General features: G+C 50.8%; 2 protein-coding genes across 2 annotated transcripts; one reads left to right on the top strand and one right to left on the bottom strand.

Annotated features, from left to right (window-relative positions):
• The first annotated feature begins 1,700 nt into the window (after positions 1–1,700).
• On the top strand, positions 1,701–3,843 carry AVP (arginine vasopressin). Its single transcript, XM_055424995.2, has 3 exons — positions 1,701–1,820; positions 3,082–3,283; positions 3,615–3,843. Exons 1-3 carry the CDS (start codon positions 1,701–1,703, stop codon positions 3,791–3,793), a joined length of 501 nt encoding a protein of 166 aa, XP_055280970.1. The 3' UTR covers positions 3,794–3,843.
• Positions 3,844–13,400: 9,557 nt separating this feature from the next.
• Positions 13,401–14,277, bottom strand: OXT (oxytocin/neurophysin I prepropeptide). Its single transcript, XM_055425010.2, has 3 exons — positions 14,142–14,277; positions 13,633–13,834; positions 13,401–13,544 (listed from the first exon to the last, which is right to left on the bottom strand). The coding sequence occupies exons 1-3, from the start codon at positions 14,259–14,261 to the stop codon at positions 13,489–13,491; spliced, it is 378 nt and encodes a 125-aa protein (XP_055280985.2). The 5' UTR covers positions 14,262–14,277; the 3' UTR covers positions 13,401–13,488.
• Between the last annotated feature and the right edge of the window lie 1,291 nt (positions 14,278–15,568).

The raw sequence follows: 15,568 nt of genomic DNA, 5'->3' as shown, positions 1-15,568 counted from the left end.
TCAGTTGGTAACTCAGACCTAAAGTGCAGAGAGGGTAAGAGCTGGACCAAGGCCACACAACTGGACTAAGCCAGGCCTCTGACTTTCTCCCTGGGTCTGCCACAACCCAGAGACTCAGGAGAGCAATGACCGGACCAAGTTTATTTTTTGGCCATGAATGGAATGAAAAGGTTCATCCTGGGTTAACTCAGGAAGCTACTCTCTCTGGAAAAATCTCTTAAGGTCTTATTAATAATAATATGGCATTAACAATACTACAGTGAACTTCACAATGGTGCAGGCACTTTTCCAAAGGTCTCATATAATACATTATCTCAGTCCTCATGACAACTTGGTGATGTGGGTGCAAGTATTTTCCCTACTTCACCTGCAGGAAAATGAGGCTCAGAGAAGTCAAGTGATCCACCCTAGTCAGGATGTTTCGAGCAACAGAGGCCAGATTCCAACAGGCTGCTGGGCTCCAACATCCTCACAGCCTCCCATCCTTGGGACCTGGGACCCCGTACTGTGCTTGGTGGGCAGGAGGCAGCTGGAGCTTCCCGCTGGCACCCTGGAGAGGAGGCCAAGAGTCTGGGGGCGGGGTGTGCCAGGGGCTGTGCAGAGCCTGAGAGGTACAGGGTGGCTAGCTTAGGTCCAAGGATCAGAGGGCCACTTAGGTGGCCCAGGGAGACTTCCATCCCTGAAGCCCACCAGCCTGGGGTCATAAACCAAAGGCTGCTTTCTCAGGCTGGGCCCCTTTGGCTGTGGCTTTGCCCCTCCCCCAAATCCCCTTGAGGCCCCAGGCCTGAGCTGGTATCTGCCCTGGTCCCCACAAATTAGGGTACTGGTCAGGGTAGGAATTGGGGTGCTGGCTGTCAGTTTCTCCCCCAACCTTTGAACCTTGCTGGGTCTGGATTTCTTCTTTTCCCCATAGACGCTCCCTCTACTCCTGCCTGGAAGGGGAGTGGTGGGGATATGCCAAAAAGCTGTCCCCAAGGTCCCCAGTCCCTCCAGGAAACTGCCCCACCCACTGAGTGGAATGGCTCCTGATTCCAGGTTGGTCCCTTGCCTCCATGACACGGGGCTGCAGGCAGCATTTTCTCTTCTAGGGCAGCTGGTACAATGGCCTCTGTCAGCACCACCGAGGGTATGTGCCATTCTTGGTCCCTTGTCGTCTCACGGGACTAATCCCCCAGATGGGATCCTGCATACCGACTGTGCCCTGCCCACCACTCCTGGGCTGGGGCCTGACCTACTCCTTACACAGCAGCCCCTGGGGTCCCCTTACCCCCTTCTCTGGGGTCTGTGTCAGGGGACAGGGCCTGTTGATCCTCAGCCTCTTCTGGACACCAGAAAGCTTGGAGACAGTCTCCAGGTGATCTCCCCATTCCCCGTCTGTCCACCTCCCTGAGTTCAGAGAGTCGCAATCACAGACGTGGCAGCTCCTGTCATACCGCAGCCACACCGCTGCCTGTGACAGCCTGGAGGCCGGTACCCCTCCCCCACTGTCCCCTGCACAGGTCCACGTGCGTCCCCAGATGCTTGAATCACTGCTGACGCCTGGGGACCTGGAGGCCATGGGCTCCTGGGAAGCTACTGGGGAGGGGGTGGCGGCCACGTCACTTCAGAGGGAACACCTGCAGACATAAATAGGAAGCCAGCGGAGACATCGCAGCACAGTCCACGGAGCAGCACTGCGCACTGTGCCCACCTGTGCCAGGATGCCCGACGCCACACTGCCTGCCTGCTTCCTCGGCCTGCTGGCCTTCACCTCCGCTTGCTACTTCCAGAACTGCCCAAGGGGCGGCAAGAGGGCCATGTCCGACCTGGAGCTGAGACAGGTATGACCATGACCGCTCTCAGAGCTGCAAGGAAGGGGCAGAGGCCCAGGGACGGTACCACCGTGCAGGGGCTAATAAGGGAAGTCGTGGGAGAGGCAGGCTTTAGGGGAAGTGGCCAGGAGAAGAAGGGAGGCTTGGCATGGCCAGACAAAGGGGACCAGGCTGTCGGGCAGGCTAGGACAGGTTGCAGGACTTCCGGAACACTGTCCCCACCAGAGAAGGGATGCTGGCAAGAGGTTTCCCTAGTTACTGGGCTTGGAGCTGCAGCAGGGAGAATGGGCAGCAAGGCCTTCTCTGTGCCCATGGGGCCTCTCCTCCAGGACCAGCTGGAGCTTCAGAGGCTCTGTCCTCCCAGCACTCGAAGCCTTCCCCGTTCAGCGTCCAGCTTCTCCTAGCCATGGGCCCCAGCATTCACCCTGCCTCCAAAGCTGGCCATTGCCCTGAGCTTGCCTGAGTGAGAGGTGCCACTCAAACATCCTGTAAGGAAGTTCTTCTGGGTACCTAGCTCAGTTCTTTCATGCTGCATGTCCAATGAGTCCCTCTTAATCCATCTTCAGCAGAACTAAAGGAAACCCAATAACCACGCTCAATTCTGCCATGGTCACAAGCGGCCAGTTTTGAGCTGTTGAACAAACTAGCGTGGGAAGGTGGGCAGCCCCCACTGACCACCCTTCCTCTACTCGGCAGTTTTGGAAGCTGGAGTCACCTAGGTGCCTCATACCCTCCTCTAGGGCTCAGATCCTTGCCACTCAGGGTCAGTCCTTAGATGGGCTAGCAGAAGTCAAGGTCCCAGTGAGACCCACTGGCTTGAGGGGCAGGGCAAGGGCAGAGGGGACAGGACAGGGCAAGGAGGGCCCGGTGTGTTCTGGCCAGGGGGCGGGGGAGGGAGGGCAGAGGGAAGGTCTGCTTCGGGGGGGGGGGGGTAGTGGGCAGCTGAGAGAAAGGTGATCACCAGGAGGCCCCAGAGCTGAGCGGGAAAGTCTCCCCCAAATAGCGCATGAGGGTTCCCTTTAACAAAGCAGGAGGACGCTGAGGGCTGTGATTGACAGCTGTTTCTCAGACATCTGAAAACCGAGGGAGCGGAGGAGCTTTTGCCTGCCCTCCTTCGACCGCTTTTGGGCCCAAAGAGAGCCGGGGAGACCCTCCACCTCCCGCGCTCCTCCGGCCGCCCTCGCCCGCCGGGCTCAGCCCCCCACCCCGCAGGGTCTCCCTCCCCGGCCGGTCCCCTCCCGCCCCCGGCTCATCCCCGCCCTCCCGCCAGTGTCTCCCCTGCGGCCCCGGGGGCAAAGGCCGCTGCTTCGGGCCCAGCATCTGCTGCGGGGACGAGCTGGGCTGCTTCGTGGGCACGGCCGAGGCGCTGCGCTGCCAGGAGGAGAACTACCTGCCGTCGCCCTGCCAGTCCGGCCAGAAGCCCTGCGGGAGCGGGGGCCGCTGCGCCGCCGCCGGCATCTGCTGCAACGACGGTGCGCGGCCCGGGCGGTGGGGCGGGGGCGGGGCGAGGGCGGGGCCGGGTTGACCTGGGTCCGGGTCTGGAGGGATCGGGGGCGGGGCCCGGGGGCGGGGCGAGGGCGGGGCGGGGCGGGGCCGGGCTGACCTGGGTCCGGTTCTGGAGGGGGTCGGGGTCGGGGGTCGGGGTCGGGGGGCGGGGCGGGGGGCGTGGCCGGGTTGACGTGGGTCCGGGTCTGAAGCGGGGTCGGGGTCGGGGAGCGGGGCGGGAGCGGGGCTGGGTTGATCTGGGTCCGGGTCTGTTGCTGGGCCGGGTCCCCGAGACGCGCCCGCCTGTGCTCCCCGCAGAGAGCTGCGTGACCGAGCCCGAGTGCCGGGAAGGTATCGGCTTCCCCCGCCGTGTCCGCGCCAGCGACCGGAGCAACGCGACTCTGCTGGACGGGCCGAGCCGGGCCTTGTTGCTGCGGCTGGTGCAGCTGGCGGGGGCGCCGGAGCCCGCGGAGCCCGCCCAGCCCGGCGTCTACTGAGGCGAGCCCCCCACCCCTCCCCGCCCTCGCAGCACGAAAAATAAACGGTTTTAAAGGCACTGCTAGCGTGCGTCTCTGCCTCTGGGGGTGGAGAGGGGAGAGGAAGGGAGGGCGGGGGATCAGTTCCTGGACCCGAAGTCGCGCGCAGATCCACCCCCAGAAAAGGGACAGATGCTGGGGGAAGCGATCTTGGGCCAGCACGATTCTAGATAGAACAATTCTAGATTCTAGACAGAACAACGGACTGGGAGACCTGGGGAGCGCGGAGAGGGAGGCCGTGGAGGGGCCTGGGTTGGGGCTCTGGCAATAGGATGGAAATAAAAACAGAGAGAGGGGAAAAAGACATTGGTGGGCAAGATAGCAAGAGAGAGCGGGATAGCAGGAAGGTGCAGAGAGACGCTGAGAGTCACAGAGAGAAGAATGAGGGGCAAGGGCATGAGCCAAGGGTGACCAGGAGTTCCTGACTCTTCGCATCCCAGGTGACTGGGGCAAAAACAGCTCCAGGAAGTCCCGGACTTTTCTCATCCGAGACTGTTTTATGTGCCCGAGTGTGGGGGACATTATCACCCCAGATCCAGCAAAGAGGAGGGCCAGGTACTGTCTGTCCAGGAGGAGACTAAGTACCCCCATTCAGGCCACTCAGCCAGGGTGAGAGACGGAGCCTACAGAAACCCTGGGTACATTCCCCGCCCCCATACAGCCACCCCAACCCCCTGCCTCCTCCAACACACACACAGAGTCAAGAAAAGAAATCATTAGGGACGTGCCCCATGATCCTTGACCACAGTCATAGATATGGACCTGAGATACACATTCAGAAGCAGAGACACACGCAGAGAAACTTAGCCGACTGGCCCACACACAGGCACATGCACTCAGACACACACACACACACTCACATTAGGACCTTCCTGCCTGGACTATGCAGCTTCAGGGCAGGTGTCTGCTAGCATCTGACAGATGCTCTTCTATGTCCCGCAATCCTTTGTCCCCTCTATCCCATTTATCCCTTTGTTCCCTTTCCCCTCACTCATCTCTTTCCACTGCCCCCACCCCAGCTCTTTGGCCCTCTCCTGCCTCTTGCTTCTCTCCTTTCCCCCCTATATCCCTTCCAAGCGTCTTCTCACCCCTCTTCCCTTTGTTACCTCCCATCCTTTTGTCTTTCCCTGCTCTCTCTTCTTTGCATCCTTATCTTGGGATTTTAGCTCCAGGTCTTGGGACCACAAGGGGCTGCATCTCCTCTGGAATCTTCTGAGACTTGGAGGCCACCAAGGGAGCACAGGCAAAGAGAATTCTCTCTGAGCCCTGAGCCCAAGCCCCTGCCTCAGGGCAGAACCTAGTGACACAGTCCTGTCAGCCCCAGGCTCTCTTCTGCTCTTAGAGCTCTGCTCTGCTGTCACCCTGACCCACCTCATTGTCCAGCATGATTAAGTCTGGCTGGGGCAGGGCACACTCCGGCTTCTCTCCCTGCCATGGCCTCACCCTCTGCCCTAGTGTGGTGAGCTCAGGGCCAGTATTTAGGTCTTCCCTGACCTGGACCAGACCTAATAGGAATTGAATAATTTTTTCAGACAGGTAGATGGGAAGAGGCAAGTTGGTGTTTTAAAAATGGATCATATGCTCAACATTGCTAACTATTAGAGAAACGCAAATCAAAACTACAGTGAGGTATCACCTCATGCCAATCAGAACGGACATCACCACAAAGTATGAAAATAATAAATGCTGGAGAGAGTGTGGAGAAAAAGGAACCCTCTTACACTGTTGGTGGAAATGTAAATTGGTGTAGCCACTATGGAGAACAGTATGGAAATTCCCTAAAAAAACTAAAAATAGAGTTTCCATGTGATCCAGCAATCCCACTTCTGGGAATGGATCCAGAAAAGACAAAACCCCTAATTTGAAAAGATGCATGCACCCCAGTGTTCATAACAGTGCTATTCACAACAGCCAAGACGTGGAAGCAACCTAAGTGTGCATCAACAGATGCATGGATAAAGAAGATGTGATATACACACACGCATATACATATACACACACACATGGACAGTTTGTTACTCAGCCATAAGAAGGAATGAAGTAATGTCATTTGCAGCAACGTGAATGGAACTAAAGATTATCCTTCTAGATGAAGTAAATCAGACAAATATCATATGATATCAAATATGTAGAATCTAAAAAAATGATACAAATGAATGTATTTACAAAACAGAAACAGACTCACAGACATAGAAAACAAACTTATGGTTACCAAAGGGGAAGCGGGGGATAAATTAGGAGTTTGGGATTAAAATATGCACACTACTACGTACAAAACAGATAAACCACAAGGACCTACTGCTGCATAGGGAAAATATTCAATATCTTGTAATAAACCACAGTGAAAAGAATCTGAAAAAGAATATATATACATATTCATATATGTATGTAAAATTGAACCGCTTTGCTGTAAACCAGAAATTAACACATTACATTGTAAATCAACTATACTTCAATTAAAAAATGGATCATAGACCTAAATGAATCTAAAATTGTAAAACTTCTTGAAGAAAATATAGGAGAAATTCTTTATGACCTCAAGTTATGTAAAACACTCTTGACACTCTGACTCCACAAGATCCATAGAAGAAGAAATGTGATACATTTGGAATTTGCCAAAATTAAAAACTTCTGCTCTTTATTTTCTGTTCATGATGCATCACATCATGATCTTTTATTTAAAAAAAAAAATTTATTTGTTTTTGGCTGTGCTGGGTCTTCGTTCCTGGGCTTTTCTCTGGTTGTGACAAGCGAGGGCTTTCCTCTCTGTGGTGCACCGGCTTCTCATTGTGGCGGCTTCTCTTGTTGAGGAGCACAGGCTCTGGAACTCAGGCTCAGGAGTTGTGGCGCTGCATGTGGAATCTCCCCAGACCAGGAGTTGAACCCATGTCCCCTGCATTGGCAGGCGAATTCTTATCCACTGTGCCACCGGGAAAGTCCTTGCATCATCTTTAAGAAAATATATAATGTTTTTATAGCAGAATGACAATTTGAGTACAACTAGAAAAATTTTGCCCACTAAATATATTTTTTTAAAATTTCAAAGAATAGACATCTGCTTTAAGAATATTGATGACTGTATTATTGAATATGTCACTAAAAAATTTGTCTGTCAGAAATATGCATACCTTATCCATGACCATGTAGCCATATTACTTTGTAGAAATTCTACAGTTTTGTCTTTCATATTTGTAGTAACTGCTTTCTTGGAAGACAAGACATGATGAGCTTGTGTTAGCTTCAGTCGCAAGAGTTACTTCAGATCTGGAAAATCTACCTCTTAGACTGTCCAGGTCTGACTTGAGCTTGCCACACCCCCAGAGGAAGTGCTCCTGGACAAGGAAAAAGTGCACTGACACCCCAGACCCATTTCCATTCCAATGTCACAATCCCCCAGCCAGATTGGGGGAAAGACAGCTAACCATGCAAATAAACATCTAAGGGGATATGAGAGGCAAAGGGACCCTCCCACAGGACTGGGGAGCATGCAGAGGTACAGCTGCAAGGATGAAACTTTGCCCTGATCAAGTACACAGGGCCGGAACAGGACAGTTTTTTAAACTTTATATGAAAAGCCTGGCGTGCTACAGTCCATGGGGCTGCAAAGAGTCAGACAAGACTGAGCGACTGAACTGAACTTATATGAAAATAGAACATTCTGAAGTTCTTATCATACTTTGTTAAAGTGAGAACTGCCCTAAAGTTATCCTAAGTCTACTCCTTTCAACTCATGAAATTCTGTTACATGAGAAAAGATTCTGTGCATGTGGAAATGAAGTTAGTTAAGATGACTGGATTATCCAGGGGGTCCCTCCCTGTCATCTCAGTGTTTCTATGACAGAGAAAGTGGCAGAGGGAGATTGGACTATAGAGGTATGGATGGGACCCTGACAGCAGGCGACAACTTCTCTTTAAAGGACACTGTTAAGAGAATGAAACGGCAAGCCTCAGACTGGAAGAAATTATTTACAAGTAACACAGCTTATACAAGACTTATACCCAGGATATATAAAGACCTTTCTCAAAACTCAGTGATAAGAAGATGATGCAACTTTTAAAATGGGTGAAAGATTTAAAGAGACACTTCAGCACATAAGATATACAAATGACAAATAAACACATGTAAAGTCATTAGTGAAATGCAAATTAAAGCCATAGTGATATATCCATTTCAATGGTTAAGAAAAGAGGGGGCTACCAATATCAGGTGTTGACAAGGATATGGAACAATGGTAACCCTCACATATTGTTTGTTGATGTGGATGCAAAATCTCTCACCTACTCCTGAAAACTGTTCTATGGTTTCTCATAAAATTATTATTACCACTAACCCAGCTGTCCCATTAACAGGCAGTGGTCCAAGTGAAATAAATATCTATATTCACACAAAAAGCTGTATGTGAATATTTATGGTGCCTCTACTGTAATCATCAAAACTTTTTAAGTTTTAAACAGATTAGAATTTTAACTGTGGTCCATTTTGAGTTAATTTTTATATAGGGTGCAAGTCATGAATTGAAGTTCATTTTTTTTGCATCTGGATATTCACTTGTTCCAGCTCTATTTGTTTGTTTTAATTTTTTTTTTGGCCACATGGTTTTCAGGATCTTTGTTCCTCCACCAGGGATTGAACTCTGGCAGTGAAAAGTATGGAGTCTTAATCACTGGTGTGTATGTCCTAAGTCATTCAGTGTGTCTGACTCTTTGCGACCCCATGGACTGTAGCCCACTAGGTTCCTCTGTCCATGAGATTCTCCAGGTAAGAATACTGGAGTGGGTTGCCATTTCCTTCTTCAGGGGATCTTCCTGACCCAGGGATCAAATTGGCATCTCTTATGTATCCTTCATTGGCAGACAGGCTCTTCACCACTAGTGCCGCCGGGGAAGCCCTTGTCAATAAAGCATGAGTGAAAAGAATAGTGAACTTGGGGATCTTAAGACAGTGTGAGCTTTCCCACCCAGTGGAATCCACAGGATACTGGTCTGAGACATGCAGACAAAGATGAGGCCTGGGGATGACAGAACTGTATGACAGAAGAAACCCAAGTCCCTAAATGAAGAAGTGGAGCAGAGCCAGGAATGCTTACTGAGGACTGATATGACAGATGTAATTAACAGAGACCTTCTCTAAGTCCCTAACCTCTCCTTACCCCTTTGGTGTCTTTAACATAACAGCCTAGCTTTACCTTAACTCCTGAGTTCTGAAACAATTAAAAAATGAAACAAAAGGATGTGACATTTGGAGCCCTGAAGACTACCTTCATTATTGATAGAACTGATACTAGAGAATGCAACTTCTATCTGCCGGCAAGGAGGCTTCACAGAACTGAATAACGGAGCTGTTTACCACCCAGGACACAAGGCGCTGGACCTTCACAACCCTTTCCTCCCACTCCGAGTTCCTGCATTTGCACCGTGACAGCCTGCTTCCTGGCAGGGCACCCTCATCCCAAGAGGGACTGGAGAGGAAGGGGTGGGATTATGGTTTCTCCTTTCCTCTCGCCCTCCCCCTCCCCAGATCAGCTGCTCTCTGGGAGGAGTGTTACCTCAGGGAGAGCTCTCTATAATGGAAGAAAATATTGGGAAAGGGAGAAAATATTTCTGACCTTTGCCCCATGGATAATCATCCTTTATGATGCTGGAAAAACTTCTGGTATAATTTCAAACCATTCCAGATTTTAAAACTCAGTTTGGTCAGTTCAGTTGCTCAGTCATATCCAACTCTTTGTGACCCCATGGACTGCAACAGGCCAGGCTTCCCAGTCCATCACCAACTCCCAGAACTTGCTCAAACTCATGTCCATCGAGTCAGTGATGCCATCCAACCATTTCATCCTCTGTCATCCCCTTCTTCTCCTGCCTTCAATCTTTCCCAGCATCAGGGTTTTATCAATGAGTCAGTTCTTCACATCAGGTGGCCAAAATATTAGTTTCAGCTTCAGCATCAGTCCTTCCAATGAATATTCAGGGCTGATTTCCTTTAGGATGGACTGGTTGGATCTTCTTGCAGTCCAAGGGACTTTCAAGAGTCTTTTCCAACACCACAGTTCAAAAGCATCAGTTCTTCAGCACTCAACTTTCTTTATAGTCCAACTCTCACATCTATACATGACAACTGGAAAAACCATAGCTTTGACTAGATGGACCTTTGTCGGCAAAGTAATGTCTCTGCTTTTTAATATTTTGTCTAGGTTGGTCATAGCTTTTCTTCCAAGAAGCAAGTATCTTTTATTTCATGGCTACAATCACCATCTGCAGTGATTTTGGAGCCCAAGAAAATAAAGTCTGTCACTGTTTCCATTGTTTCCCCATCTATTTGCCATGAAGTGATGGGACCAGATGCCATGGTCTTAGTTTTTTGAATGTTGGGTTTTAAGCCAACTTTTTCACTCTCCTCTTTCACTTTCATCAAGAGTCTCTTTAGTTCTTCTTCGCTTTTTGCCATAGGGGTGGTGTTATCTGCTTATCTGAGGTTATTGATATTTTTCCCGGCAATCTTGATTCCAGCTTGTACTTCATCCTCCCCAGCATTTTGCATGATGTATTCTACATATAAGTTAAATAAGCAGAGTAGCAATATAGAGCCTTGATGTACTCCTTTCCCAACTTGGAACCAGTCTGTTGTTCCATGTCTGGTTCTCACTGTTGCTTCTTGACCTGCATACAGATTTTTCAGGAGGCAGGTAAGGTGGTCTGGTATTCCCATCTCTTGAAGAATCTTCCAGTTTGTTGTGATCCACACAGTAAAAGTTTAGTTTAAAATCTACACTACACTAAATTTAGTAGGTATGGAAGTAGGGCAAACTTATTTTCCACATAGACCCTACTGAAGACTAAGATTGCTGTCCTTCAGTGTGGTACTGGAGGAGCTGAATAGTACAGAGTGACATAAAAATGAATCACAGCAGTGAATGCTCAGTGATGATTGTATTTTTCAGACTGGAATGTTCTGTCCTAAAGCTTCTCACAGCTGTGAAGAGCTCATCGCTGAGGTTGCCCGCAGAATTCTGTCATGCACGCATATGCATTTTTATTTTGCAAATGAGTATTATTTCATCATGTATAGATACTAATTCACATTTTTTTTAACAGAGTAAATTTGGGATATCTCTTCATATCAGAACATTTACCTCTACCACAATCTTTTTGTTTTTTAGTTTTTATAAGAGAAATTTCAAACATACAAAAAAATATAGCCACTAAATAAAGACCCATGGGGTATCCATTCCTCTCCTTCACTCTCACAGTTATCAGCACAAGATCCTTTTCTCATCTCTACGTCCGCCCCCTCCTCCCACTCCCAAGCAGACATCCCATGTTATCTATAAATGTTCCAGTGTGTATCTCAAATAAGAGAGCTTTTTAAAAAGTTGTTTATCTTTTAAATTAATTTTATTGGAGTATAGTAGCTTTACAATGTAGTGTTGGCTTCTGCTGTACAGCAAAGTAAGTCAGCTATATGTATACATATATCCCTTTCTTTTTGGATTTCCTTCCCATTTAGGTCATCACAGGGCACTGAGCAGAGTTCCTTCTGCCATACAGTAGGCTCTCATTAGTTATCTATTTTATACATAGTAGTGTATGTATGTCAATCCCAGTCTCCTAATTCATCCCCCCATCTCCCCTTTGGTGTCCATACATTTGTTATCTATGTCTCTGTCCCTATTTCTGCAAATATATTCATTTGTATCATTTTTCTAGATTCCACTTATAAGTGATATGATACAATATTTGTTTTTCTCTTTCTGACTTACTTCACTCAGTATGCCAATCTCTAGGTCCATTCATGTTGCTGAGAATGGCACAATTTCACTTATTTTATAGCTGAGTAATAATTCCATTGCATATATGTATCATATCTTCTTTATCCATTCCTATGTTGATAGTCATTTAGGTTGCTTCCAGAGAGGGACTTTTCTTTAAGATATGGCCATAGACTATTATCACACACTTGCAGGCCCCAAGCCCAAATTCAATAATATATATTATTATCAAATATTCAGGCACTGTTCAAATTTCCCCAGGTGTCCCATGAATACATTCTGTGTGAGTGATTCATTATTTGAGTCCATCTTTTTTTAAGGTACAAAAGAGAATATTGATTTTCATGGTGCTTCAGCCATCTTATTTTCCTGAACGTCTTGTAGAGAATGGCTTCCAATTTCTTTTTACTGCATTTGTTATAAGAAGGCATAACCATGAGATGACCTTATTGTGTGTATGTCACCCAGTGTAGCCTGATCTGTTTAGCTACATATTAAAATAATGTTATTTTGTACTAAATTACCTTCCTTTTCTCTGTATTACTGCTAGGAGTTGAAATAAAAGACCCTGATGCTGGGAAAGATTGAAGGCGGGAGGAGAAGGGGACGACAGAGGATGAGATGGCATCACAGACTCGATGGACATGAGTTTGAGTAAGTTCTGGGAGTTGGTGATGGACAGGGAGGCCTGGCATGTTGCAGTCCATGGGGTCGCCAAGAGTAGGACACGACTGAACTACTGAGCAGAACTGAATGAACTGAACTGAGCAGAGTGAGACAGGCTCCTGTTTTATCTGGAGTGGGTGTGTTCCTTCTGAAATCGTTGGTCCCACAGCACGAGTAAGTGAATGGGAGACACTTTCAGGGGGAGAGAGGTTAGGCTCTTATAGATTCTCCAAAATGGTCTTCAACCCAGGAACAGACGGAAAGCAAGGATGCAAGCATCCCTCTGTGTCTTCTGCCTTTTGTGGTCATTTCTGTGGCTATGGGCTCTCAGGAACCCCTGTCGTTCAGGGTCCCCAGTGCTGTCACATTCCTTTACTGCACAGGCAGGAGCAGGGCTCCTGGCTTCCTCACAACACTGGGGACCCAGGGTCTTCCAGCCCAGCCCCTCTTGACCACCACCCCTTCTGAGAGTACCGGCTGCCTCCTGTGGCTTGAGAGGCCAGCTCCTTGAAAACTGGAAGACCCTTCAGCTGCCCCCGCCAAGCTCCGCCCCCGCCCCCGGCCAGCCCTCTAGTGTGACTCAAGCCTACTTCCAGAAGTCAAGTCTCACTCTCCACGACTGACCGCCAGTCCTTCCTCTGGTCCCCTGTCAGACCCTTGTCATTGTCTGCCCAACTTTCCCTTTAGTCCTCAGAAAGTGAAAGAAAGAAAGTGAAGTCGCTGAGTCGTGTCCCACGCTTTGCGACCCCATGGACTGTAGCCAGCCAGTTTTCTCGGTCCATGGGATTTTCCAAACAAGAATACTGGAGTGAGTTGCCACTTCTCTAGGGTATCTTCCCAACCCAGGGATCGAACTCGGATCTCCCCCACTGCAGGCAAACTCTTTACCGTCTGCGCCACCAGGTTCCTCCCATGTCCAGCCTGTTTCGAGTTGGAAACTGGGGGCTGTTTCCGTCTCCCTGGGAGCCCGCCGTGTAGTGCCCCCCACCCCTTCCTCCATCCGCCCCTATAGGATGGCGCCCTGGACCGCGGCTCTAATTCCGTTTTAAGCGCCGAGAGCCGAGGATCTTCGATTCCTCAAAGCCCTCCCCTCCCCGTTCCGACACTCAGACGCGAGGCTTGTTGGAGGGAAAAAAAACGGCTTTATTTCACTGTCGTAATTCCTGGGGATGATTACAGAGGGAGTGGGGGCTGCGCTCCGACGGTGTAGGGGGCCGGCCGGTCTCAGTGCTGGGAGAAGGCGGCCTCGGGGTCGCAGGCGGGGTCCGCGCGGCAGCCATCTGCACAGAGACGCCGAGTCAGGGCCGCCCCGGCCCGGCCCGCCTGGTCCCGGAGCCCCGGTCCCGTCTCGGCCCCTGCCCAGCTCACCCGGGCTGCAGCAGATGCCGGCGGCGGCGCAGCGGCCCCCGCTCCCGCAGGGCTTCTGGCCGGACTGGCAGGGCGACTGCAGGTAGTTCTCCTCCTGGCAGCGCAGCGCCTCGGCCGTGCCCACGAAGCAGCCCAGCTCGTCCCCGCAGCAGATGCTGGGCCCGAAGCAGCGGCCTTTGCCCCCGGGGCCGCAGGGGAGACACTGGCGGGAGGGCGGGGATGAGCTGGGGGCGGGAGGGGACCGGCCGGGGAGGGAGACCCTGCGGGGTGGGGGGCTGAGCCCGGCGGGCGAGGGCGGCCGGAGGAGCGCGGGAGGTGGAGGGTCTCCCCGGCTCTCTTTGGGCCCAAAAGCGGTCGAAGGAGGGCAGGCAAAAGCTCCTCCGCTCCCGCGATCCCCAGGCCAGGTGGGGCGGGTACGCGGCCAGCGCGGGAAAGGGGGCGGCGGGGGCGACCCAGCAGCAGCGGGCCGGCCCGCCCCGAGCGCCACGGGACCAGGGCGGGGAGCTCACCGTGCGCACGTCGAGGTCCAGCACCGCGCGCTTGCCGCCCAGGGGGCAGTTCTGAATGTAGCAGGCGGAGGTCAACGCCAGGAGGCCGAGCAGGCAGCAGGCGAGGCTGGAACCTGCCATGGTGTAGACGCGCTGGGCTCCGGGCCGGGGACTGCGGCCGTCTCTCGGGTCTGGCCTTTTAAGCCCGGCGGCCGCGTGGGCGGAACGGCGTCTAAGAGGGCAGCCGCATGACTGGTCACAGCGCGCCGCTGCGGGTCAGGCCCTGCGCCCCCGGCGCGCCCCTTCATTTGCAGGGGCTGGGCCGGGTCAAGGTTATGTCGGCTAATGGCTAATGGACCAGGAGATGATAGCGAGTGCCGCTAGGGGAAGCAAGCAGCTCTGGGCAGGGAGCCTGTGCGGTGGCCTGGGTCCTAGGGTGGGACAGGGAGTATGGGGGCTGCGGCCCAACCGAGGACTATGGACCCCACTCTCAATCCCTTGGGGTGAGGGGTCAGGATGAACACTCGGGCCCTCCAGGCCAGAAGAGACTCGGGCAGGACTCCCCCATCTGCCCTCTTGGCCAACCACACACACCCCCTAGCTCCCCTCTGCAAGCAAGTTCTCTTCCTGAACTCTGATTTCCTGGAACCTCAGCCCGGCTCCCCACACCAACATTCATTAACCTGCAACAGGCACTTGGATATGAAAAGATTTTATTTTCTCTCTTTTCTAACTGAAATTCAGCCTTTCCTTCAACTATGAGGTAGTCAACAAACCACCGTGGAATTTGCAATACCTGTGACTTTGTCACAGATTGAAATGGCTGATATCCTCCCATCCCATTACAACAGCTATTGCAAATGTCTCTAAACATCAGGCTCATTATCACTGTGAAATTATGGGTTATTGGACTGACCTGCCTCTAGATCTTGTTATCTAAATAAAGCAGCACATTTGTGACTGTATCTCAAATGTTTTAATATTTTGATACTTGATCATAAATATAGCTGGTTTCTTTTGTAATTTCATGCCTTTTGTTTGATTGTTCTGCATTTTTAATGTACAGTATCTTAAAATGAAAATAATTGAAAGAGAGACTACCTCAGTGGAGTGTTGGTCAGTGTTGCCATGAACAGGGAGGTGCTCAGCATGATCCTCCTTCAAGAAGGGACTTGCCACCCAGCTTCTGGCAGAGTGGTCAGCAGATAGCCTTTGGCTGACAGCCCATCCAAGGCCTGCCTCAGCTACAGAGAGCTGCCTCATCCAAGGTCATGGTCACACCAGTCTCCGGTGACCCATATTCAATGACTGGTCCATTTTGGCCCAATGCTGGACAACTCTGAAGGACTGTTTCAGCTTAGGACATCCCTGTGGGGTCAACTGAGGCCTGCATGAAAGTTCTCTCTGTCTAGCTCTGTTTCCAGCCCATCCCTTTCACAGGTGTGGGT

Source organism: Moschus berezovskii, chromosome 15, assembly GCF_049115385.1.
Source record: "Moschus berezovskii isolate FMDL1 chromosome 15, NW_MosBer_1.0, whole genome shotgun sequence".
In the NCBI taxonomy this organism is placed as follows: domain Eukaryota; kingdom Metazoa; phylum Chordata; class Mammalia; order Artiodactyla; family Moschidae; genus Moschus; species Moschus berezovskii.
The sequence above is the reverse complement of the archived record's forward strand: the minus strand, read 5'-3'. Positions and strand labels throughout refer to the sequence as shown.